The 24,936-nt window shown below is 41.9% G+C and overlaps 2 protein-coding genes across 3 annotated transcripts in view; both read right to left on the bottom strand.

The window, feature by feature from the left end:
- Positions 1-4,340: 4,340 nt before the first annotated feature.
- On the bottom strand, positions 4,341-12,329 carry LOC131313840 (putative receptor-like protein kinase At3g47110). The gene is made up of 9 exons (XM_058342341.1): positions 10,558-12,329; positions 10,053-10,369; positions 9,314-9,325; positions 8,662-9,085; positions 6,393-6,581; positions 6,195-6,333; positions 5,934-6,063; positions 5,327-5,568; positions 4,341-4,721 (listed from the first exon to the last, which is right to left on the bottom strand). Exons 1-9 carry the CDS (start codon positions 12,315-12,317, stop codon positions 4,341-4,343), a joined length of 3,594 nt encoding a protein of 1,197 aa, XP_058198324.1. The 5' UTR covers positions 12,318-12,329.
- Positions 12,330-13,808: 1,479 nt separating this feature from the next.
- The window catches only part of LOC131314329 (putative receptor-like protein kinase At3g47110), a 30,923-nt gene continuing 19,795 nt past the window's right edge, over positions 13,809-24,936 (bottom strand). The window contains exons 1-3 of one of the 2 annotated variants that reach the window (XM_058342880.1): positions 14,752-15,008; positions 14,434-14,707; positions 13,809-14,241 (exon numbers count right to left, since the gene is read on the bottom strand). In XM_058342880.1, coding sequence (XP_058198863.1) covers positions 13,940-14,241; positions 14,434-14,554 — 423 coding nt within the window. In that variant the 5' untranslated portion in view covers positions 14,555-14,707; positions 14,752-15,008 and the 3' untranslated portion in view covers positions 13,809-13,939. Of the gene's footprint in view, positions 14,242-14,433; positions 14,708-14,751; positions 15,009-24,936 lie in introns of those variants that run through there. The other variant, XM_058342879.1, reaches the window with a different exon arrangement.

The raw sequence follows: 24,936 nt of genomic DNA, 5'->3' as shown, positions 1-24,936 counted from the left end.
TTCGCACTGGCTTCTTGTGCATCTCTTTTGCTTGAAAAATCCTTAAACAAATTAATGTTTAAAGGCAGGCTTTTATAGTCTCCTGCCAACCAAAACTAAAACGAACCAGTCAAAAAATATTTGCATCACATGCGCCTTGGGCGTATTTGAATTGCGCCAAGGGCATTCATCCTGATTAATTTGCACTTTTTTCGTAAGGCACATCCAAGTCGCGCCCCGACTGGGCGCACTCATAATTTCTTCTTTTGGTAATGTGTCTCAGGTGCAATCGAATTGCTCCCTGGGCACATCCTATTTTTTCCCTTTCTGTAATGCGCCTCAGGCGCATATGAATTGCGCCTTGGGAGCATTCAGTACGTTTTTCTTTTTTGATGTACTCCAATGAACTACTGAAATAGACACTCAGTTTTTCATAAAACAGCCAAGAGGCATACCAATGCACCAACATTTCACATAGAAATCCATCATTCTGATCCGAAACACATTTTGAGTTGTTGCCAAACAATGTATCATTCAGATTGATGCTTCCAAAAAAAAAACCAATCGCAAGCAAGAATATCGCATGGTTCAATGTGGGGAAAGAGAAACTATATGTTCAACTCCCATTTATGGTTGGATCCCGCCATCTTTTAGTACTTTAAAAACACTATTTATTGATATATAATGGGTCTTGATCCAATTTAAAATGAGAAACATACACGCGTTTTGCCCGAACGAATCATTTTTTGACCCATCGAGGGTAAAATGGTCACTTCATTAGATATACAAATGATTTTTTTATCCAAACTACTTGGGCTAGAAAGTAAATTGGACTACCTTTCTAACGGTTCAAACCACACGAGAATTGGAGTTCAGTAGTGTCCGGGGCAAGTCCGCAAAGTTTAACATGTTACGCAGCATTACAATGCACCTGAGTCTGCAAAGTTTAACATGTTACGCAGCATTACAATGTCCCTCAGGCGCACTCCTTTGCGTCCAGGAGCATTACAATGCGCCACGGGCGCATCTGAACATTGCAAACAAGTCCAACTTTGCGAACTTTCTCCGGACACTCCCGAACTCCAATTTGCTCGTGGATTGAATCATTAGAAGGCTTGTCCAATCTAATTTCCTACCATATTGGTTCCAATGAAAAGTAATTTTTACATCAAAATAGATGACCATTTTACCCTCAATTGGTCAAAACAAAAATTCTTTCAATAAAACACTTGTATCGTTTTTATTTTAAATCAGATTAAGACTAATTATATAATGATAAATAAGGTTTTAACTGTATTAAAAGATAATCGAAATGACCAATTAAAATAATGAAATTTTATTTATGAACAGTCGATTGAAGGGAGACCGATTCAAAGATCATTGGAGCGACAACGTCTAAAGTTCATTTTGCACACCCATTTACACATTATAAGTTCCATTTGACGCACACATCCCTAGTTCTATGGTACTCATTCATTGGGCTCTCCAAACTTCATTAAATAATCAAAAACTGTTTCATAATAAGGATTCACCCAAGGCCAGATTCGTGGTGAGGGTGAGAGATAACCAGAGGGAGAGTCAATCTCAAAGGAGTGCTCCTCGGGAGAGTCTTTTTTTGTAATGTAATTGCGTATGATCCAATAATAGTTAAGTTTTCTCTCAATTCGTGTGTGAGTGTTTGGTTTTGATCCTCGACGCGTTACACAAGTCCACTCAATGAGCTTTAGTACAAGTTTGTTTTGGTATGTTGCTTTTCATTGAGAAAAAAACAAACTAAAAAACATTGACCAAGGGGATATTGGATACTCTTGAGAGTCCAACACAAAAACCTGCCCTGTACTAGACAAGGTCCAAACCAAAACAAAAAGAAGAGAGGAATTATTTGGCTAAAAAGCAGAACAAAGGGAACTCCAGGGGTAGCGTAGACTTCCTGAAGCTTGAACCAACTCAATCACATTGTAAGCTATATAGAGCTGCATATTTAACCCATTATTGGGCAATTTAACTGGCTCATTTAGATATCTAAAGGGCTAATTTAGAGGGAGGGGTGGTGGTTTATCCCAAGCAATCTGATACTCAATGGATTCAGCAGTTACAATGTAATCAGTGGACATAAAGACTCATTATGTGCTCAAAGGTTTCAAACAACCGAGTCGAACTGATGGCACAAACCAAGCAAAATATGTGCAAAAGCAACAAAATCCAGTTTGTTACTTTGGGGTTTGTTTCCCACATCAACTAAGCAGAAAAACAAGGAGAGAAAACTTGACTATAAAATAGGTAGCGCAATAGAAGAGAAGACGTACCTTTCTCGGCCTTCTCGCAAAGATCAAGGGTAGTATCTATTCTTAGGCGGATCATCAATCAGCTGATCTAGTTTCAACTACTTCAAATTAATGTCTTACGCTCCCGCTCTCAATTCTTACACTGTACTTGTGCACTCAATCCTCGCATTCTCAATTCGTAATTTTACAATCTACTATATGATCGAGATCCTCAGTGAAATATGGAGATCAATCCAAGTTGTTCAATAAGTGCACATCTTCATGGATGGAACTCTTGGAATCCCTTCTAATACTGGCTTCTTGTGCCTCTCTTATGCTCGAACAACCCTTGGAGTCACTTCGAACGGGCTTCTTGTGCCTCTCTTATGCTTTGAAAATCGTTATAATGTTTGAAGGATTGCCTTTTTTTAGTCTCTCTCCAATTCGGACTAGAAAAACTCAGTTAAAAAAATAAATTAAAAATATTTGCTGCATCACATGTGCCTTAGGCGCATTTAAGTTGCGCATGGGCGCATTCCCATTTTCTATCCTTTTGTAATGTGCCTCAAGCGCAGTTGAATCACACGTTGGGCGCATTGTATTTTCTCTCATTCTGCAGGGCGCCTCAAGCGAATTTCAATTGCTTGTTGGGAGCATTCAGTTTTTTTTTTTTTTTTTTGTTGATGTAATTTCATTCCTACATATAACATCCAGTGGCTCATAGAATTTGAAGGTGCGATTGATTTCCAGAAACAAACCCATGGATGGATCATTAGTGTTCAACGCAGCTCCACCTCAGCTACTCTCCATACTTCTTCGACTCTATCCCACCTTTCAGCAACAGCTTGAACTTTACTAAGTGTAGTAGCTAGCCAGCATTTTTAGGTTCCAAATATAAGAGCCATTTTGCTACATATTCCCCTCATTTTTTGGTTCCCATGAACTCTACAGGCTGCCAATAGCACTCCCAAAATCCTACCACCGGGAAAAGTCACTAGTTTCAGAATCATACTAAATGCCCATTCCATGACCGGCCCAACAAATCCTCGTTGAGCTTCCCATTCCGAATCTCCATTTCATGGCATCAACAACTCTACAACCTTCAAAGTGGCTACAAGCAGATAATAAGCTCAAGAAGGTCATATTATTCAGCTCCATTCCTTCTTCCGCCATTTGACAACAAAATTGCTGGGCATCAAAACCTAGCCGATGGTCATATTATATCAACTCTCCATCAATAAGACCTGATATAATAGCACTCCAAGTAATGCTGTTCTCTATGTCCCCAAACCTTGCATAAAAGTCCAACAATGAAGTTTGGAAAACACTGTGATGAAGTCCATTTTCAATAGAAAAATCAGACATTTTGCCTTGAAAAAGATTAACATTCTTCCCAGAAGCTGAGATACGAAAGGTCAATGTCCCACTGTTAGGCCTTACTTCACCTTGCAGTTTGTTAAAACAATTGTCAACTTCCACAATATCTTGTCTTGAAATGTACCAAGATATTGTCAACTTGCATTTTAATTGAATAGGCCTTTTCGCTTGTTAACTGATTTTCTTGTAACGAAAGCATAACCAACAAAGAATGCCGCCATTGATGAGAAATAATTTGATGATGAGTAATTTTACATTCTAGATGAAATTCTCAGTGAAGTGATTTGATTGGAGATCGATTTAAGAAGTTCAATGAAACCTTCATGGATGGAACTCTTGGAAACCCTTCGCACTGGCTTCTTGTGCATCTCTTTTGCTTGGAAAATCCTTACACTAATTAATGTTTAAAGGCTGGCCTTTTATATATAGTCTCTAGCCAACTAGGACTAACACGAACCAGTCAAAAAAAATTTGCATCACATGCGCCTCGGGCGTATTTGAATTGCGCCAAGGGCGTGCATCTTGATTAATTTGCACTCTTTTCGTAAGGCACATTTAAGTCGCGCCCCGACTGGGCGCACCCAGAATTTCTTCTTTTTTGTAATGTGTCTCAAGCGCAATTGAATTGCTCCCTAGGCGCATTGATAAGCGCCCAAAATTGGATAATCTTAATGCTCAAATCCTCCATTTAATGATGTTTCTATATCTAATAGTTCATTTTTACTCAATATTGCACGTAAGGTATTTCATTGAGTTTTGTAGGTGAACCGTGCAAACAAAGCGATTTTGAATGCCAATAGACGTTCCGAGATGTAACTGAGTACTCGAGACCACAGAAACCAAGCACGCGCTCAGTTCACTTCTCGGGTTAGTCGAACATCCAACTTCGGCTAATTTTTCTGTATCTTCGGCAATCTGTATAGCTGATCGGTCCACAATCTCTAGTACTTTACTGGGCAATGCCATTTTGACAAAGTTGTGGAGGTTCAGATTATCTTCAAATGACTCATCACTGGGTTGTCGTCCAGTGAAAAGCTCCAACAAGAGAACTTCAAAGTTGTACACATCTCCTTGAGTTGACACCATACAGCCCATGCCATACTCGGTCGAATTCATGAAAAATTCGGTTTATATGTACTTCAGTAGAAAATATAACTCTGAAATTTTGCAAACATAGAAGTGCAGTGGACACCCGGGTACTATTGACTGCATAATTTGTAATGATTCTAGCACTCCTGTCTTTCCAAATGAGACTCCTATTTTGTCTTCTCAATGTGGAGTTACAAAAGTACCCTATGTAATTATTCCATTCAAGCAAATCGAACGAAAAATTATAAAGACAAGGTCATATCTCTACCATCACAAGAAGATTCCATTCATAGCAAATGATATATATAGGACTTGTTGGAACATCCTTCCAACATAGGAAAAATGAACTTAGATTTCCAAGATTAGAACTTCATGAAAAATAAAGACAATTGACTTTCTAAAAACTAGGAAGACTCTTGAAAATTTAAAAGACACTTAGAAACTTAAATAGACTCATCGATCGACTCAAATGACTTCTTGAATGACTTCAAGGACTTTGACCAACATCAGAACAAGAGAGAGAAAATCAGTTTCCTTATTCCCTTCTTTTCTTTTTCATCACAATCAATTTCCTAATGGTGAAAAGTTTTGGTCGTAATTCTACACAATTTTGCTACCACATCTCTCATGTCCATTCGTTCCCCTGGTGGTTCCATTGAGCAAGAAACTCCAATTGTCAACACTACAACTAAGCAATCCTTGATTTTTCCTTCCCTCATTTTGTTGTCATTGTCGTCACCGCCAACTTCTGAAAACGGAGAAGGTTTAGCAATCTCCATCACTCTTTTGGGCAATGTAGCCTTGGTGAACTGATGTATGTTCAAACCATCCTCAAATGTCGTATCTGTAGGTTTTCTTCCTGTAAACATCTCCAGTAAGAGAATTCAGAAGCTGTAGACATCTCCCTAAATCGATGCCTTGCTTCCCATGCCATACTCTATGTATATGCACAACCAACAATCATGACAAATCATGTTAGTTGCCTTAGGATTTTAGACTTCAGGTTGGTTTCAGTAATTTTAACAATGATTTTGACATATGATCATAAGCATTTGTAATAAAGAAAAGAAACGAAATAATAATTCCATATGTGCATGAGATAGATTAGCTTACTTACCAGGAGCAACGTAGCCAATGGTTCCTCTTATCCCAATTGAACTGTTTCAGTTTGAGAAACAGTGGGTAGGAAGCCATCTGATAAAAAGCTCGCTAATCCAAATTCACCCACACGAGCAGTCATGTCAAGACCAAGCAGAATATTACTTGGCTTCAGATCACCATGAGCAATCTCTGCTTGGCAGTGATGGTGAAGATACTCTAGTCCAGATGCCATATCAGTTGCTATGCTTAGTCTCTGAGTCGGACTTAAACTTCTTGGGTGTTTATTCTGACGAACTTCACTTTGGTGCAACCACTTCTCAACGCTTCCGTTGGGCATGAACTCGAAAATTAGCGCCTTGAAATCGTTCCCTTTGGAATCGATACTTGAACAAGTGTTGATGAGGTTCGGTGTCGAATATTTCTCAGTGCATTGCATTCAGCCATAAAACTTTTGGCAGCTCCTTTCTCTGTAAGCTTGAGCACCTTCACTGCCACAGTTGTTCCTTCATTACCCAAAACACCTCTATAGACAAAACCGGGCAGGCTCTTCTGGTTCAAGGACCCCTCCTCTGCCGGCTGCACCCCGCGGCGTCATCCCTGTCGGCGACTGCCTCACTGTCAAGGGCGCCAAGGATGTCATCAACAAGCCCTACGCTTTCGAGATCTCCACCAATCGGTTCACCATGTACTTCATCGCCAATAACAACAAGGACAAGGAGGACTGGATCAACTTGATCGGGAGGGCTATAGTGCAGCACTCGAGGTCGGTGACTGAATTGGAGGTCGTCGATTACGATAGCAAACCCTAGAAGTCGGTTTCTGTTGTGTTTTGTGCGTCTCAATCTTTACTTTCGACGTGTTTTGTGTGCTTTGGGATGTGAATTTCGTGGCTTGTATATTCGTTGGGGATATGTTGTTGCTTGCTGCTCTTAAAAAGAATGATCTTATACGGAATGAAGCCATTTTTCTTGTTTAATTGTTGTGTAACTATTACTACATTTTGGTGTTGAAAAACGCTTTGATTGGTTCGATGTCGGTGGCTTGGATCTGAATCAATTCTAAGTTATGGTTCCGAGTAGGTTAATGAGACGACTGGCCACATGACACGGTTCCTAGTAGTACGGTACTGGTCACGAATTTGTGATTCGCATTGATACGGCTGGTCGCTACTAAATAGTACATTTCGTTAAATGGATGAACTTAATTTGAGAGACCCGTGATATATGATGCCATGGATGGATCTGATTTGAGTGTTGGCTTGATTGGAGCTTGTCAAATAACCAATCTTGAAATGAACTAGAGAAGAAGAATACAAAGTCTGTTATGTTTAGGGGTGGCAAATTGAACCCAGACCCATTAAGAAATCCAAACCCATTTATTAAAAAATAGACCCAACCCAATCCATTTATTAGTTGGGTTAGAATGGGCCTAAACCCATCTAACCCATTTATTATTGGGTTTCAATTGAGTCAACTTAAATGCCCAATGGGTTATGAACATTACCCAACAAAAAAATAGAACTACCACATAAATAAAAAAAAATAAAAGTAAACATGTTACGTGAAGTGAACCTTTTTCTTGGTCAAATCAGGAACGGGTGACTTGGTTTGAACGGTTTCATGTTACGAATTTCAGTTATAATACAAGCCGAGTCGAGCCGAGTTTTGTAGTGAACTCGTACACTAAACGAATCAAAAATTCGAACTCAAACTTCGTTTGTTTGTAAATGAGCCGAGTCCGGTTCGAGCCGAACTTATACAAAACGAGCCAAGGATTCTGAGCCGAAACGCAGAACACCGAGACGGAATATCACATACTTAGGCAAAAACATGAGTACTACTAGTGATAGTACTAATATTGATCGAAGCAAGGGACCGTCATCGTCGTCGACGGCAATAACAGATCCGATATCGCGACTAAAATATTCCATCCAACAACTCTCTCTCTCTCTCTCTCTCTCTCTCTCTCTCTCTCTCTCTCTACATATCTGTCTATAAGGATGTTTGGCTTGGTTAAATTTTGAAATTAACTTCTAGTTTCTGTAATCGTATTGTTATGTGAGTGAGGATTTTGATTCTCTCAGTTGTGTTTACTGTTTATGAAGTTTGATCAAAATTGGTCCCAATTTTGGGAGATCGAACGAGCCGAGCCCGGTCTCATTTATTAAATGAGTCTTTACAAACGAGTCAAGTATATACAAACGAGTTGTCCTTTTTTGAGCCAAGCAAGCTTTAAACTGTTGAGCTACTGTTGACGACGTGAGCCTAAAACTCGAGCTTGGCCATTTTAGTATATAGGGGTATTATGGTAATTTTAGTATGCAAGGGTGATTTGGTCATTTAAATATACAAGGGTGATATGGTATGGTCATTTTAGTGTATATGGGTATTTTAGTCATTTTTAATTTTAATTGGGTTAATGGGCGGGTTGGGTTTGATTTTAAATAAATGGGTTGGGTTGGGTATGGGTAATTGGACTCCTAACTAATTGGGTCTAAGTGGGTTAATGACCCATTAAAGACCCAACCTACTTGTAACTTACCCAATTTGACCCAAACCCGCCCATTTGACACCCCTAGTTATGTTAGAGATGGAAGTAACATTTTATGAGAGCCCTTACTTGTAATTGACAAATTCCTGGATTTCATTCAAATCAGCAAAATAATGAAGGAAATCAATAAGATGGGTTTTCTGCCCTATCCTTTTTCAGTCGGCAGCAATAATAAGGATACGCAACTAACACAGACTTTGAAATTGAAGTAAAATTACGTAGGGGAAATTTCAACAAGAAGAGTATGACTGTCCATAATTCACTCTTGTGGATAGGACGCCATGGTAAATTGTACCTTCACAAATCTAGTATGATAACAGGACTGTCAATTGCTATAATAAGCAATCTATTTCCAAGAAAATTGTCCCTTGCTGAAGGCAGTTCCTTCAAAACTTGCTTCATGTTCAATCTGTTGTGCGGATATTCTGCTAAACATGCAACTCCAATTTGAAAAACAGAAACTAAACACTCAACCTGTTCACCTCTCAGGTCACTCCGAAATGAAGTACCACCTGTAGCTTCTCCTACTACTTGATGGTGCAGAGCAGATTGGTCCACATTCCCCATTACTTGATCTGGCAATGAGAGTGCGACGAAATTGTGAAGGTTACAATTATCTTTGAATTGATCATCAGTCGGTCTCCTACCGGTGAACATTTCCAACAAGAGAAATCCGTAGCTGTACAAATCTCCTTGAGCCGAAACCATACCGCCCATTCCATATTCTACATAATCCAACAGGCTTCCGTTATTTTTCATAGACCGTGTTTGGATCAGGATTTGTGCAGGGAGTTACCACTACCCCACAAATCCGTGATCGTAAGACCATTTTCGTGTGTTAACAAAAAGTTTTATATTTGGAGAGGATTATACCAATTTGTTGGAGCCACAATGCAGTTAGTTTAGAAATCCGTTGTGAATTGTTCTATCTAATCAATGGAAAGTGCATTAACCTTTTGTTTTACCTAGAAAGGCACCCCAATAACAATATTATTAAAACATGAACTTCTCAGGAGAGTGAATCTGAAAATGACCTGGAGCAGCGTATCCAATGGTCCCTTTCATCTTTGGTTTTCAACATTTGAAAGGGTCGTTTCAATCTAGAGTTAGAAAAACAGGGGAAGATTTTATTGGAAATTTTTCACCAAAGATTCTCCTCATTTGATTAACCTTTTATAGATTTTTTCGCAGTCGGTATTGCATCTGCCACAATGTGTTTTGCCAGAAACTCATTAAATCAGTCCAAAAAATGGCTGCAACAACTGCAAAATATCGATTTTTGCTTGATATACTCGCCATTGTAAGGAATCCACCTGAGAGATAAGAGTAAACAAGAAGATAAGCTAAAGGCTTTCTCAAAACAACTTATTTCATTCATAGCAAATGATATAAGTATATAGGACTTGTTGGGACATCCTTGCAACATAGGAAAAGTAAACTTAGATTTTCAAGATTAAAAGTTAATGAAAAATAACGACCATTGACTTTCTAAAAACTAGGAAGACTCTTGAAAATTTAAAAGACACTTAGAAACTTAAATAGACTCATCGATCGACTCAATAACTTCTTGAATGACTTCAAGAACTTTGACTAGCATCAGAACAAGAGGGAGGAAATCATTTTCCTAGTTGCATCTTTTTTTGTCATCACAATCAATTTCCTAATGGCGAAAAGTTTTGGTCCTAATTCTACACAATTCTGCTACCGCATCTCTCATGTCCATTCGTTCCCTTGGTGGTTCCACTGAGCAAGAAACTCCAATTGTCAACACTGCAACCAAGCAATCCTTGATTTTTCCTTCCCTCGTTTTGTTGTCATCGTCGTCACTGCCAACTTCTGAAAACAGAGAAGGTTCAGCAATCTCCATCACTCTTTCGGGCAATACAGCCTTAGTGAACTGATGTATGTTCTGACCATCCTCAAATGTCATATATGTAGGTTTTCTTCCTGTAAACATCTCCAATAAGAGAATTCCGAAGCTGTAGACATCTCCCTGAATCGATGCCTTACTTCCCATGCCATACTCTACGTATATACACAACCAACAATCATGACAAATCATGTTAGTTGCCAAAGGATTTTAGGCATCAGGTTGGTTTCAATTAATTAACAATGATTTTGACATATGATAAGCATTTGTAATAAACAAAAGAAACGAACTGATAATTCCATATGTGTATGAGATAGATAGGCTTACATTCCAGGAGCAACGTAGCCAACTGTTCCTCTTATCCCAGTTGAACTTGATGCAGTTTGAGAAATAGTGGGCAGGCTATCAGACAAATACCTTGCCAATCCAAAATCGCTCACACGAGCAGTCATGTCATGACCAAGCAGAATATTACTTGGCTTCAAATCACCGTGAACAATTGCTGCTTGGCAGTGATGGTGAAGATACTCTAGTGCAGATGCCATATCAATTGCTATGCTTAGTCTCTGAGTCAGACTTAAACTTCTTGGGTGTTCAATCTGATCACCTTCACTTTGGTGCAACCACTCCTCAAGGCTTCCGTTGGGCATGAACTCGAAAATTAGCGCCTTGAAATCGTTCCCTTTGGAATCGATACTTGAACAAGTGGTAACTATCTTGATGAGGTTCCTGTGTCGAATATTTCTCAGTGCATTGCATTCAGCCATAAAACTCTTGGCAGCTCCTTTCTCTGTAAGCTTGAGCACCTTCACTGCCACAGCCGTTCCGTCGTTACCCAAAACACCTCGACAGACAAAACCGTAACGTCCCTCACCAATCAAGTTAGATGAAGAGAACTGGTTAGTTGCTTGGACAAGCTCTGAATAAGAAACCTGTCTAAACTGCTCATCTGTTGGCAACATGATCGAAGGGCTGCTTTCAGATCTCTTCTTTCTGCATAAACAAACTAACAAAAATGCCAGCTGAACAAGACATGAAATAGCTACTGGAATTGCTATTTTGACAGCAAGAGATGTTCCTCTTTTCTGTTTTACAGGTACTTGACAAGAAGGAAGTCCCAAACTCTTTATGCCTCCGCAGAGTTTTCTGTTCCCAACAATTGAAAACGCACTTATGTTTCTGAAAACCCCTTGTTCTGGCACCTCACCGTCGAGGTCATTGTAAGACAAATTGAGATATTGTAGAAGAGTGAAATTCTGCAAGTAGGCTTGAATCTGACCAGACAAGTTGTTTCTAGAGAGATCAAGGGTATGAAGGCTCTTTAGAGAGTTCAAAGCCGAAGGAATTCTCCCTCCGAATAAGTTATCCCCCAAATTAAGGGACTCTAGCATTATACACTTGGAAAGAGTACTTGGAATTTCTCCGGACAATCTGTTGTTCAAAACATCCAGTTCAATGAGTTTGCTCATGTTTCCGACCTCCACGGGCAAGGGTCCGCTCAGAGAATTCTGAGCCAACATGAAAGAAAGGGTACGAGGAAGACTTACAACTTCCTTTGGTATGAAACCGGTTAAGTTGTTGCTGAACAGGAGGAGTACCTCGAGTTGTTTACAATTTTCCAAACTAGGAGGAATGTTTCCACTCAAGTAATTATTGTACAAGTATAATCGCTGCAATTTTGTGATGTTTCCAATTGTTTCAGGAATTGCCCCTGAAATTCTGTTATCAAACAAGCGCAGTACCCCCAGTCTTTCAAATTTGCCGATACCCTCGGGAATTTCTCCGGTAAACGAGTTTCCGGATATGTCCAATCTCATAAGGCCAATTAAATTTGTGATTCCTTCAGGTATGCTCCCTGATATCTGGTTATCTTCTGCTTCAATCACTTGTAGAGTAGTTGAAAAGTTAGCAATTGAAGTGGGTAATTCACCTTTGAACCTGTTACCACCTATGCCCACAAACTTGAGATTGCTGCAGTTAGTTAACGAATTTAGAAAGCTGAACCCTTCTGCCTCATCCGTCTCTAACTGATTTCCACTAACTGTGAACCTTAATAGGTCTTTTAAGCTTCCGAGATTTTTAGGCATGGTACCTGTAAAACTATCTTCAGCAAAATCAAATTCGTCTAGTCGAGAGGCATTTGATAAAGAAACCGGTAGGTGACCGGTGAACTGGTTTCATCCGACATAGAGGCCAAGAAGATTGGGAAGAGTGAAGCCGATATCTTGTGGGATTTTCCCGTAAAATTGGTTGTCGCTGATACCTAAAACTAGGAGCGAAGAAAAATTGTAGATAGAAGGAGGAATCTCCCCCGATAAATTGTTTCCAGAAATCTGAAATTCTACCAAATTCAATAGTCTCCGTAGTTCGGATGGAATGATTCCTTGGAAGTAGTTGTCTCCCATGGACAAGTAAAGCAGAGAAGAGGCATTTCCTAACCAGAGTGGGATGCTTCCGGTGAGTTCATTTTGCCGTACATAGAAAATCTTGAGTTTGTTTGTTGATAAAGAGCTAAGCTCCTCCGGGATTTTGCCAACTAGATTGTTGTAGTTCAACATCATGACTTGAATATCAGAACAGTAGGACAAGTTGGTTGGAATCTCCCCTTGGAATGTATTTCTGGTGAGATTGAGATACTTAAGCCTTGACAAGCGACCGAGCTCTTGAGGAATCATGCCTTGGAAACTATTGTTGTCGAGATTGATCCCTCTGAGAAAGCTGAGGTTTCCCAAGTGTGGAGGTAATGACCCTGTCAACTTCTTGCCGTGTAAATTTAGGACGGTGACTCTTCCGGGATGTCGGTTGCTGCATGAAACACCCTGCCATTTGCAGAAATGGATAGAGGTGTTCCATGAGGTTATGAGATTGAGAGGGTCTTGGGTTATTCTATCTTTGTAGGCAAGCAATGCGAGTCTGTCAGTTTCATTCCCAATTGATAATGCAGCAGCTACCGAAGAAGGTGATAAATTTGCTGGGTATATGAACAGGGCAATGTAAGCAAGGATGAAGCTCGTTACTAGTTTTCTCATTTTGACAAGGCTTGTGGAATGGGAAAGAGCTAGAGGAGGTTGGGCATGTATACCCTCATATGGTATGTAATTATATTGGACTATATATTAAGTACTAATAAGATTAATAAATCAAGAATCCACATGGTATAGTATATTTTCACACTTTGTGGGATTGTATAACCGATGGACATTTAATCCGGGCAGTAACAATGGCTGATATTATTAGAACATGTTAGTAAATAGTAACAAGCATTACTGGACTGGAAAAAGAACGTGCTTAGTGGAGGCCCTTCCATTAGCAATGCAATAGTTCCCTGGTGCTTATCCATTGACACCACCTTCTCCATTTTGGAGATAACTCATCATCTTTTTGCACCAATGTCGAGTTTGAATGATAGAAAGAGGCTCCAAATTTGACTTTTGATATTACATTCGAAAGTGATTTTCATATTCAGATTTGAAAAAGAAGGGAAAGATTTTATTGGAAAATTCCACTCCAAAGATTCTCCTCATTTACAAAATGTCTCATAAACAGCTTGGAAAGGGTTATGGATAGGGTAAGGGCTACCTGTTTTATTTCCTGCTTGTGTGTAAAACAAGATGGATAAAATTATTTTTTCATTACAATCGTTTTGCTAATGGGGAAAAGTTTTGGTCCTAATTCTAGACAATTCTGCTACCACATCTCTCATGTCCATTCACTCCACAGGTGATTCCATTGAGCATGAAACTCCGATTGTCAGCACTGCAACCAAACACTCCTTTATTTTGCCATTTCCCGTCGTTATGTTTTCATCGACACTGGGAAGTTCTGATAACAGAGACAGATTAGCAATCTCCATCACTCTTTCGGGAAGTGCTGTCTTAGTAAACTGATGGAGGTTCCAACCATCCTCGAATATCATATCCGTGGGTCTCCTTCCTGTAAACATCTCCGGTATGAGAATTCCAAAGCTGTAGACATCTCCCTGAATCGACGACTTACTTCCCATGCCATACTCTGTGTATATAAAACCAAGATTCGTGTCAAACCATGTTAGACTTCAAGTTAGTTTCAATTCATTTACATTTAATAAGGAAGGATTTTGACATTTCATCACAAAAAATACAAGAGGGATGCATAAACATTTGCAATAAATACATGATACGGAAAAAATATCAATATAAATAGAAGATAGATGAACTTAGTTACCAGGAGCAACGTAGCCAACTCTTCCTCTTATCCAAATTGAGCTTGTTTGAGGCTGAGAAATAGTGAGTAGGCTATCAGATAGAAACCTTGCTAGTCCAAAATCGCCCACATGAGCAGTCATGTCATGGTCAATCAGAATATTATGGCTTCAGATCACCGTGAACAATCGCTGCTCCACAGTGATGGTGAAGACACTCCAGGGCAGATGCGACATCGATTGCTATACATAGTCTCCGAGTTAGACTTAAACTTCTAGGGTGTTCATTTTGATCACCTTCACTTTGGTGTAGCCACTTCTAGGGTGTTCATTTTGATCACCTTCACTTTGGTGTAGCCACTCCTCATGGCTTCCGTAGAGCATGAACTCAAAAATTAGTGCCTTGAAATCCGCCCTTTTAAAATCAATACTTGAGCATGAAGTGATTAGCTTGACAAGGTTCCGGTGTCGGATATTTCTCAATGTGTTGCATTCAGCCATAAAACTCTTGGCGGCTCCTTTCTCTCTAAGTTTGAGTACCTTCACTGCTATAGCCATTGCTTCCCTTCCTAGAATCCCTTTGTAGACAAAACCAAAGTGTCCCTCCCCAATGAAGTTAGCTGATGAGAATTGGTTAGTTGATTGGACAAGCTCTGAATAAGAAACCTGTCTAAACTACTCATTTGTTGCCAACATGATCGAAGGGCTGCTTTCCGGTCTCTTGTTCCTGCATAACAGCCCATAAAAATTCCAAAAGAACCGAACACGAAATAGCTATTGGAATTGCTATTTTGATGGCAAGAGTTATTCCACTTTTCTTTTTTACAAGTATTTTGCAAGAAGGAAGTCCCAAACTCTTTATACCTCCACACAGTTTTCTGTTCCCAACAATCGAATGCGCACTTATGTTTCTAAAACCCCTTCTTGCGGCACCAAGCACGGGGTCAGTTAAATTCTTGGGTCAGTCAAACATCTAACTTCTGTTGTTTTTCTGTCTCTTCAGAATTACTTATAGAGCTGATCGGTCCACAATCTCCATTACTACTTTGCTGGGAAATGCCATTTCGACAAAGTTGTGAAGGTTTAGATCGTCTTTGAATGAACCATCTGTGGGTCTTGCTCCAGTGGAAAGCTCCAACAAGAGAACTGGAAAGCTGTATATACATCTCCATTGATACCGTTCCTCTTATCTCAGCCTCATTCTTGTAAACTTAATTTTTTTTTTCATTTCTGAATTCAAAGATAGAGTATATCCTTTATGACTCTCTATTAGAAGATCCCCGTTGGTATAAATCTTTCATTTTTGTTAAATTTGAATGATAATTTTTGGATTAATCATCCGTCTCGACGAGAGCAGTCTAAAAAGTACAAAATTATAACCGAAAACCAAAAAAGTTTACTAAAGACAAAAAGTAATCAACAACTATTTTATTTGTCTAAAGTGTCGTCTTATTTGAACTTTTTTAATATCGGTCCATATTTTTTTTTTATACTTTTCCATTTCGTCTCGTCAAAACGAACGATTAACCCCAAAAAATACAACAAAAAGCTAAACAAAAAGTTACGAAAAATAAAAAATACCGAAATAAGTTTCACTTATAAATTTACAAAAACGAAGTGGATAATTCAGCAATAAGTTTTGAGTTTTGAAAGAAACTCATTTCATCTGCCCAAAACAATCCCTGTGAACCTTCAAACCGTCCAAGGACCGATAGTGTTTTCGGCACCAGAGACTCTTCGATGATCAAGTTAGTCGAAGGAGATAGAAGTGTATAGGAACTCTGAAATTAGGGTTACAGAGTGTGCACCTTCTTAACATGACATTGAGACGTATAGATACATAAATATATAGTGTCTGTGGTAGGGATTATTGGATATTTATGTGATTACAATTGCTTGATTGCAGGGATCGATTCTATGTGATCCGTATTAGGATATGCTCATCTTTTCATACCGGATCATGTGCTGCCTGGCACGATCGAGTGATCCCCACATCACCGAAAGACTACACGAAGGTCGGATGCTCAGGTCGGCTAAAGGACTAAATTATGACTCATAGTTACGTTTGGAAGAAATCTTCAATTAATAGGCAAAAAATCGGGAAGGTATGGGGATTTTTTATTTTTATTTTTATTTTTTGTTAACTAGGTATGGGAAATTTCTGCACCCAATATTCTTCCCATTTACATACTTTGTAAAAAATGAAGATACTTACAACTGAATGCGCCACTGTGTCATGGGATTTAAGTTATTTAACCCCACCTTCACACAGCTTGGATAAGGGATGAGAGTTTCCTCTTTTCTTCCCTGTTTTCTGTATACTAGTTTGAGAAATAACCCAGCAGGCCCGGAGATAGTAGTGTAGTATATGTTTCTTATGTACAATTGTCCGTCCACAAATGGATGATCTTTACTGTTGGATGGTAAACTCAAGTTCTTACTACTTGTCGTTCCTTGTACGATGCCCTGATCGATCTCTGTGTGCACAATTCATTACACACCCCAGCGAATTACATATATTCTCTACCAATCTACCACCCGATTTAAATAGCTGCATGCGTTACCCAACCAATCTACCACCCGATTTAAATAGCTGCATGCGTTACCCAACGTTGGCTACTCACTTATCATGAAACAAAAATCCACTCTTACGACATGAATGGTGGGGGGAAAGCATGGTAGGTTCAGTCAATTACAAGGTAAAACTAACATGAATACTTGATACTCAACCCAAAAAAATCATGAATACATGGTACTTTTATGAATTTGGGGCAATGGAGTCCGACTTGCTCGGCACTAACCCAAAACCAAAAGACTACAAGTAACTAAAACTGTCTAATTTGTGGTCACTTCTCACCAAGGGAAAAGAAAACCATAATCCAACACCCAGGAATGTTGAGTAATTCCATTGAACAATTGGTGTGCATAACATCGACAATTCAGTTTTTTTTTACAGGATATCAATTTGATGTTGAAAGCAGAGATATCTATAGTTGATATAAATGTTTACAGTCGATGAAGATGGGGAATAGAGGGTGGGAAAAATTAAACTTACTATGCAAATATTGTTGGAAGCAAAAAACTTGGCAGTCTAGACATCAAGATGGCTATAACGGGCACCGGACTCGACTTCGTTGAAGGTTGCGAGGATAGGGTCTGAGTAACAGTCCACAAACGGATTGAAGGTCAGAGGGGAATGTGGAGGCAGACTCAGAGGAAGACGGAATTGAAATGAAGGTTGGAGAAGTAGATGGAGGGAGAGTCAGAGGAAGACTGGGTGTTTGTAGTTGATGACTGTTGAAGCGTTCGAGAGATGGAGAAAAGATACATCGTTTGGGGTGTTCGGAGGGGGCTGTCAAAAATTCGAGATGTGGTATGCGGTTGTGAGCAAAAGGGAAGGCAGAGCCTGTTAATTATAGGTAAGAAAGTGACCATACGTAAGGAAGCAACTGTACGGAATGGACACGAAGGTTAATGGATCTGATCCCATTGGAACAGACACATTGCAAAACATATTTACCGTTGGAAACAAAATGAAATTAAACTTAACAGGTCCAAAGACTCCAAACCTTTATCTTTGTTCCATTTCCCACAGGATAATGGATGTGCCAAATCGGCAAAGCATAATTGTTCAAAGATAAGAGCATTCGAAAGTTGTTGTGTGAAATATGTAGTGAAGAGAACAATGATTCAACGAACCTAAGGAACATGTACACACTGTAGCCAGATTCAATTAACTCTTTCATGTGTGGGTATGTGATGTTGAATTCTGTTATTGTCATTGGAACAAAGTATCAAACACGTGGTAGGCAAATCACATGGTTTGCATGAGGGATATGTTATCCTCATCAGGAAGAAGTCGAAAACGTAGATCATAATTTAATGGGAGACTGCAGATCAAAAAATAAACTAATGGTAAAGTTGAAGAAGAACCAACCGTTTACCCTTTGCCGCAGAGAGAGAGAGAGAGAGAGAGAGCGAGCCACCTAGAGTTCTGTTGCAGTTTGATTTGCGACGGTCGTGTGGTCGCTATGCCACTTTGTTCTTTGGAGGTGTCGTTTCCACGAGGAAGCGTGGGCTGGGTTGCTTTGTGGGGGAAAATAGAGTGGGCTGGACAGTTTCCCCTTTTTTAAGAAGCGTAGATTGATGGGATTGTGTGCCGGTTCAGGAAGGGTGGGTAGGCGTGGGATAGAGTTGGGGTTCATAGGAACTCATTGGGGCATTTTTGGAAAGTAAAAAGTAGGGAACACCTTCATGCTTTTAAAAGAAGTAGTATAGATAAGAAAAGGGAGGAAATCATTTTCCTTGTTCCCTTCTTTTCTTTTATTGCAATCATTATTATGCTAACAAAATGTCAAGGAACTCAACTTTAGAACACGACTCCAGACTCAATTTTGTTCGGAGATGTATGAGGGTTTAAGTTCAACGAACGGCATTGTACACTGTTGTGTCCAAAATCATGTTTTGAAGTTGGATTCTGACATTGCTCTTTTGCTAATGCGGAAAAGTTTGGCCCTAATTCTACACAATTCTGCTACCACATCTCTCATGTCCATTCGTTCCCCTGGTGATTCCGTTGAGCATGAAACTCCAATTGTCAGCACTGCAACCCAACACTCCTTGATTTTTCCTTCCCTTGCCGATATGCTGCTTTCATCATCACCTCCAACTTCTGATAACAGAGAAGGTTCAGCTATCTCCATCACTCTTTCGGGCGGTGCCGTCTTAGTAAAATGATGGAGGTTTCGACCATCCTCGAATATGGTATCAGTAGGTCTCCTTCCTGTAAACATCTCCAGTAAGAGAATTCCTAAGCTGTAGACATCTCCCTAGATCGATGGCTTACTTCCCATCCCATACTCTATATATACACAACCAAGAATCGTGATAGATCATGTTAGTTGCCATAGGAGTTTAAACTTCACGTTGGTTTCAGTTCAATCGTTAGAAGAAATGATGTTCAAATTCATAAGCATTTGCAATAAATAAAACAAAGGAAAGATTATCAATACATGTTTGAGATAGATAGGCTTACTTACCCAGAGCAACGTAGCCAGCCGTTCCTCTTATCCCAATTGAACTTGATTCAGTTTGAGAAATGTGGGCAGGCTATCAGACAAAAACCTTGCCAATCCAAAATCGCCCACACGAGCAGTCATGTCATGACCAAGCAGAATATTACTTGGCATCAGATCACCGTGAACAATCGCTACGTGGCAGTGATGGTGAAGATACTCTAGTGCAGATGCCATATCAATTGCTATGCTTAGTCTCTGAGTCAGACTTAAACCTCTTGGGTGTTCATTCTGATCACCTTCACTTTGGTGCAGCCACTCCTCAAGGCTTCCGTTGGGCATGAATTCGAAAATTAGTGCCTTGAAATCCTCCCCTTTGGAATCAATACTTGAGCATGTAGTGATTATCTTGACAAGGTTCTGGTGTCGAATATTTCTCAACGCATTGCATTCAGCCATAAAACTCTTCTAAGCTCCTTTCTCTCTAAGTTTGAGTACCTTCACTGCTATAGCCATTGCTTCGCTTCCTAGAACCCCTTTGTAGACAAAACCAAAGTGTCCCTCACCAATCAAGTTAGCTGATGAGAACTGGTTAGTTGCTTGGACAAGCTCTGAGTAAGAAACTTGTCTAAACGGCTCATCTGTTGGCAACATGATCGAAGGGTTGCTATCCGGTCTCTTGTTCCTGCAAGAACAGCCCAACAAAAATGCCCAAAGAACTGAACACGAAATAGCTACTGGAATTTCTATTTTGATGGCAAGAGTTGTTCCTCTGTTCTTTGTTACAGGTATTGGACAATAAGGAAGTCCCAAACTCTTCATGCCTCTGCAGAGTTGACTGTTCCCAATAATTGAAAACACACTTATGTTTTTGAAAACCCCTTGTTGTGGCATCTCACCATCGAGGTTATTGTAAGACAAATTGAGATATTGCAGAAGAGTGAAATTCTGCAATTACCCCGGAATCGGACCTGACAATTTGTTTCTGGAAAGATCGAGGAAATGAAGGCTCTTTAGAGCTCTCAAAGCCAGAGGAATTGTCCCTCCCAAGAAATTATCCCCCAAACTATGGGACTCTAGCATTATACACTTGGAAAGAGTACTTGGAATTTCTCCAAACAATCTGTTATTCGAAATATTCAGCTCCACGAGTTTGCTCATGTTACTGACCTCCATGGGCAAGGGTCCGGTCAGAGAATTCTGCGATAAGTCAATAGAAAGAGTAATAGAAGAGAGGCTTACGACTTCCTTTGGTATGAAACCAGTCAAGTTGTTGCCGGACAGTTGTAGAAGCTCAAGTTGGTTACAATTTCCCAAACTTGGAGGAATGTTTCCACTCAAGTAATTTCTGAACAAATATAATTGCTGCAGTTTTGTAAAGTTCTCAATTTTTTCAGGAACTGCCCCTGAAATTATTTTACCGTACAGGCTAAGTACCTGCAGTCGTTGAAGTTTGCCTATTCCCGCAGGAATTTCACCGGTGATCAAGTTTTCGGCAATATCCAATCTTGTAAGGCCGACTAAACTTGTGATTCCTTCTGGTATGCTCCCTGATATCTTGTTAACTGGTGCTAAAATCTGTTTTACAGTAGTTTTGAGTTTTGCAAGAAATACCGAAATAAGTTTCACTTAAACTTTCAAGAACGATCGAAGTGGATAATTCTGCAATAAGTTTTGAGTTTTGCAAGAAACTCATTCCATCTGGCCAAAACAATCCCTGTGAAACCTTCAAACCATCCAAGGACCGACAGTGTTTTCGGCACCAGAGACTCTCCGATGATCAAGTTAGTCGAAGGAGATAGAAGTGTATAGGAACTCTGAAATTAGGGTTATAGAGTGTGCACCTTCTTAACATGACATTGAGACGTATAGATACATAAATATATAGTGTCTGTGGTAGGGATTGTAGGGGTTCGATTTAAGAGGGACCTTGACCTGAGTTAGTATTCCTCTTCCGCTGCTCTGCTACTCCGCCTCTGAGCCTGCAACAAGTCACTAAGGCTGGAATAGCCTAGTGACCCTCCGACGATCAAGTTAGATGTAAGGAGAGATGTTTTTAGGTCTAGAGTTAGGGAAAGATGGCATACCTCTCAAAGATGAGTATCCCTCTATATTTATAGACCTAGGTTTACTTGGGCTCCAAGCTAGCGCGTGAAGGATACGCTCGGGTAACCTCCTCGGGTGACATCACAGATGACGCACCGGATAAGGCGGTTACGGAGCACATGGCCAGACCTGGCCTCGATGAACCTTTGCGCCACGTGTCGCACTTGGTCCCCTCTTGCTATGCTACATCCTTTCCAGATATCATAACAGAATGCACACTTTGGTATTTAACCAAAGTGTCAACAGGAGGCTTGGCACCGAGCGAGTGAATGGAAGGATATACACTGGCCAACCTGTATGATCCTATAGACCGTGCCGATATGAGGCCTCGGTTACTGGTGATCCGGTTAGATTACCGAGTCCAGGACCGAAGCCCACACAATAGCCCCTCAAGTCCCTGGAGCCTTGTATCCCTGCTTCAGGGTCTTAACCTCATCATACGAAATATCAGGCCTCGGACCTTTTCTTAGAGAACCACCGGAGAGTAAGCCTGCCTCGGTAGATCCCGTTTTGCCTGTGTCAGAGACGAGAGCCACGTGTCAGCAGATGCCGAGGTCTCAGAACAGAAAGGCTGTCTCGGCACGTGCCATGTCAGTTGATTGGTACGAAACGTCGCTTCGGTGACACGCGTCATTACCCTTAAGGTCTGAAAACCCGCCGCCTGTCCTCGGCGCAGGCTCCTTGATACTAGCCGTCCGATGATAACACGTGTCGATGATCTAACGGCTCGGTGCACGACGCCTCGTTTCCCGCGCAGTCCTCCATCTCTCCCATTATAAATAGAAGAGACAGAGGTGAGACCATCACCTCTTCCTCCGCTTCTGAAGTCGAACCGCCGCCGCCATCTGATCCCAGCTTTCAATCGAGATTTCGAGCGTTTTGGACGCGGATCTCGACACGAAATTCAGGTATGACGATCTTAAGTTGCTGGTTTTCATGTTTTGATTGTTTTTTAGAAGTTCTTCTTCCCTTTAATCCACATTCCTCATGCATTGTGGCTGTGCCGCCGCTGGCCGCTGTTCATCCTACGGCGGCGCTGGGCTTTTCTAGCGCTGCTCTTAGTTTTCCCGAGCTCCATATTCAACCCGAGGCCCACATTCTTCCCGAGGCCAATCTTCAACCCGAGACCATAGAAACGACCACCGGCCTCGGGGACCTTTCTCGGGGAGAGGTCCCCAGAAACTTACCGAGGAGCGATGACCATTTCGCCCCTATTTGCTAGGTCATGTTGCTTTTCCCTGAGCATATAGCTAACGGGTTTTTGCACGTCTTTTCTTGCTAGGTAGGGGCGAATGGTCATTGAAGTCTCCTCGGACAGTACCAGTAGCTCCCTTTCTGCCGATCTTGAGGAAAGTTTTGAGGAGTGTCATGCCCAGGCCGTTTACCGAATCCCATTGGACGTCATCGAGCCTTCAGACCCTCTTAGAGCTTCACGCCCCGCAACAACCTTCGCTCCTCGGGAGATGGAAGTCCCAAGTACTTCGGGCCACGGACCGGGCCCATTCGCCGATGCCCTTGAGGAGGTTCGGGGACGAAGGAGGCTGATGAGGCCGTGTCCTTACTTGAACCAATATTTTAACGGGACCCCGGCTGCCCTCGCTGAGTTCAGAAGGGTTTACAGCATCCCTTCGGACGTAGAGGTCCGGCTGCTTCCAGATAACAACCCCAAGACCCTTCCTCACTGACCGGGGGAATTGATTTTTCCTTTGATGGCAGTCACTGAGGGAGGGATCAGATTCTCCTTTCACCAATTTGTCTGACGAGTTCTCCGAACTGTTTCCCTTACCTCCTCCCAGCTTACGGTAAACTCCTACCGAATCATCACAAGCATTATTAAGCTGAGGAGGTAGTTCAACTTGACCTTTGGGGTCGAGGAGCTCTTCGGCGTGTACCTCCTGGGAGTCAACCGAGAGAGCAACCGCTACTACCTCTCGTGCAGAACGGGGTACGACACGTTCCTTGTCGATCGTCTCCCCGACTCCGAGGAGTGGGCAAACATATACATATCGGTGACCGGCAATTTTATGTTCGGGCCCGGAGAGAATGTTGATACCACTACCAGAGTGCAATTTGGAACCGGGGCTCCTGGTTGGTAGAATTTACTCTTCGGTAAATGTTTCGTATGTTTTCGTTATGCCCTGCGTATTTTGTATTGATCCCTTGTTTTGATTTTGCCTTGCAGCCGAGGGAATCGTTCAACAGCTTCGGGAGAGAGCTGACCGGGCCCGAATTACAGCGGCCTACGGCATTCCCATCACCAATCGGTACGCTCCGGAACTGCTCGGGTACGTCCCAACTTATACGAGCTTCTTAAAGAAGAAACCGAGGCAGCAGGGGGTTCCGAGGGCAGGCCGAGGGCGAGGCCGAGGAGGTAGGACCGAAAGAGGTGTGGGAAGAGGGGAGAGGACAGGCGGGGAGAACGAAGCCGAGGGCAGCACATCAGCACCTCGGGGAGTCATTCGCCAGGAGGTTGATCGTGAGACCCCAGAGAGAACCGGGCTGAGCGAGGGAATGATGGGCCCTGGAACTCGCGAAGTGCTGAACCTGAGGCGCTGGAGGCTGGCTGGTCGGGGCAGGGGGACAGTCCCCGGTACTCCTGGTGCCGGGACTTCGAGGGCACCTTCTGCTTCCCCCTAAGAGCCCCCAGAGAAGAGACCGCGGTTCGAGGACCGAAGGGATGGCCGAGGAGGAGGTCAGGAAACAATCGTAATCCCCGAGGAGGAGGAGCAGGGCGGAGGAGCCGGGAACGCCGGGGAGGAGGGTGCCGAGTGGGTTAACCCGAGGGAGCTCCCCTGGGCTCCGGAGTTCCGTCACTTCGCTGGCCGCCCGATCCACCACGCCGACAGTGTCAAGAACTTTGGCGTGGCCTTCGGGATGCTCCGAGGAAGCATCCTTCTGAGGGATGCCCGGGCTGTCTCTGGCTTGACCGAGGACGTCACGGCCGAGATAGCTCAGGCCCTTTTCAATGTGAGTTAATGGTTTAAGTCCCGTTCTCTTCAATCTGAGTTTGCACTTGTTGAATTTCTTCTCTTTTTTTTGTTTGCAGGCGGGAGCTCGGGTGTTGGCTATCAACGACCGGTGCAAGGCGCAGGAGCAAAAGACCGAGAAGCTTGCTCGGGAGCTAGCTCGGAAGGAGGAAGACCAGAAGCTGGCTCGGGAGACTTACGAGCTCTACCTGGCGGACTTCAAACGGTGCGACAGGGAGAGGGTGGAAGCAGAGACCAGAGCCGTCAAGGCCAAGGAGGATGCCAACACACTGCAAGTCACCTGGGCCACAGAGGTTGACTTCGCCAGGAAGGGAGGCTACGATGAAGGTTGGGACGCAGCCGGAGTAGAGTACAAAAAGCAGATTCGGGAGATTGAGGCTGAGCTGCACCGGGACCGTTTCTTGGACGGCCTTCGGTA

This window comes from Rhododendron vialii, chromosome 13a, assembly GCF_030253575.1.
Source record: "Rhododendron vialii isolate Sample 1 chromosome 13a, ASM3025357v1".
Classification (NCBI taxonomy): Eukaryota; Viridiplantae; Streptophyta; class Magnoliopsida; order Ericales; family Ericaceae; genus Rhododendron; species Rhododendron vialii.
Note: the sequence above shows the minus strand (reverse complement) of the source record. Positions and strands in the feature narration are given on the sequence as shown.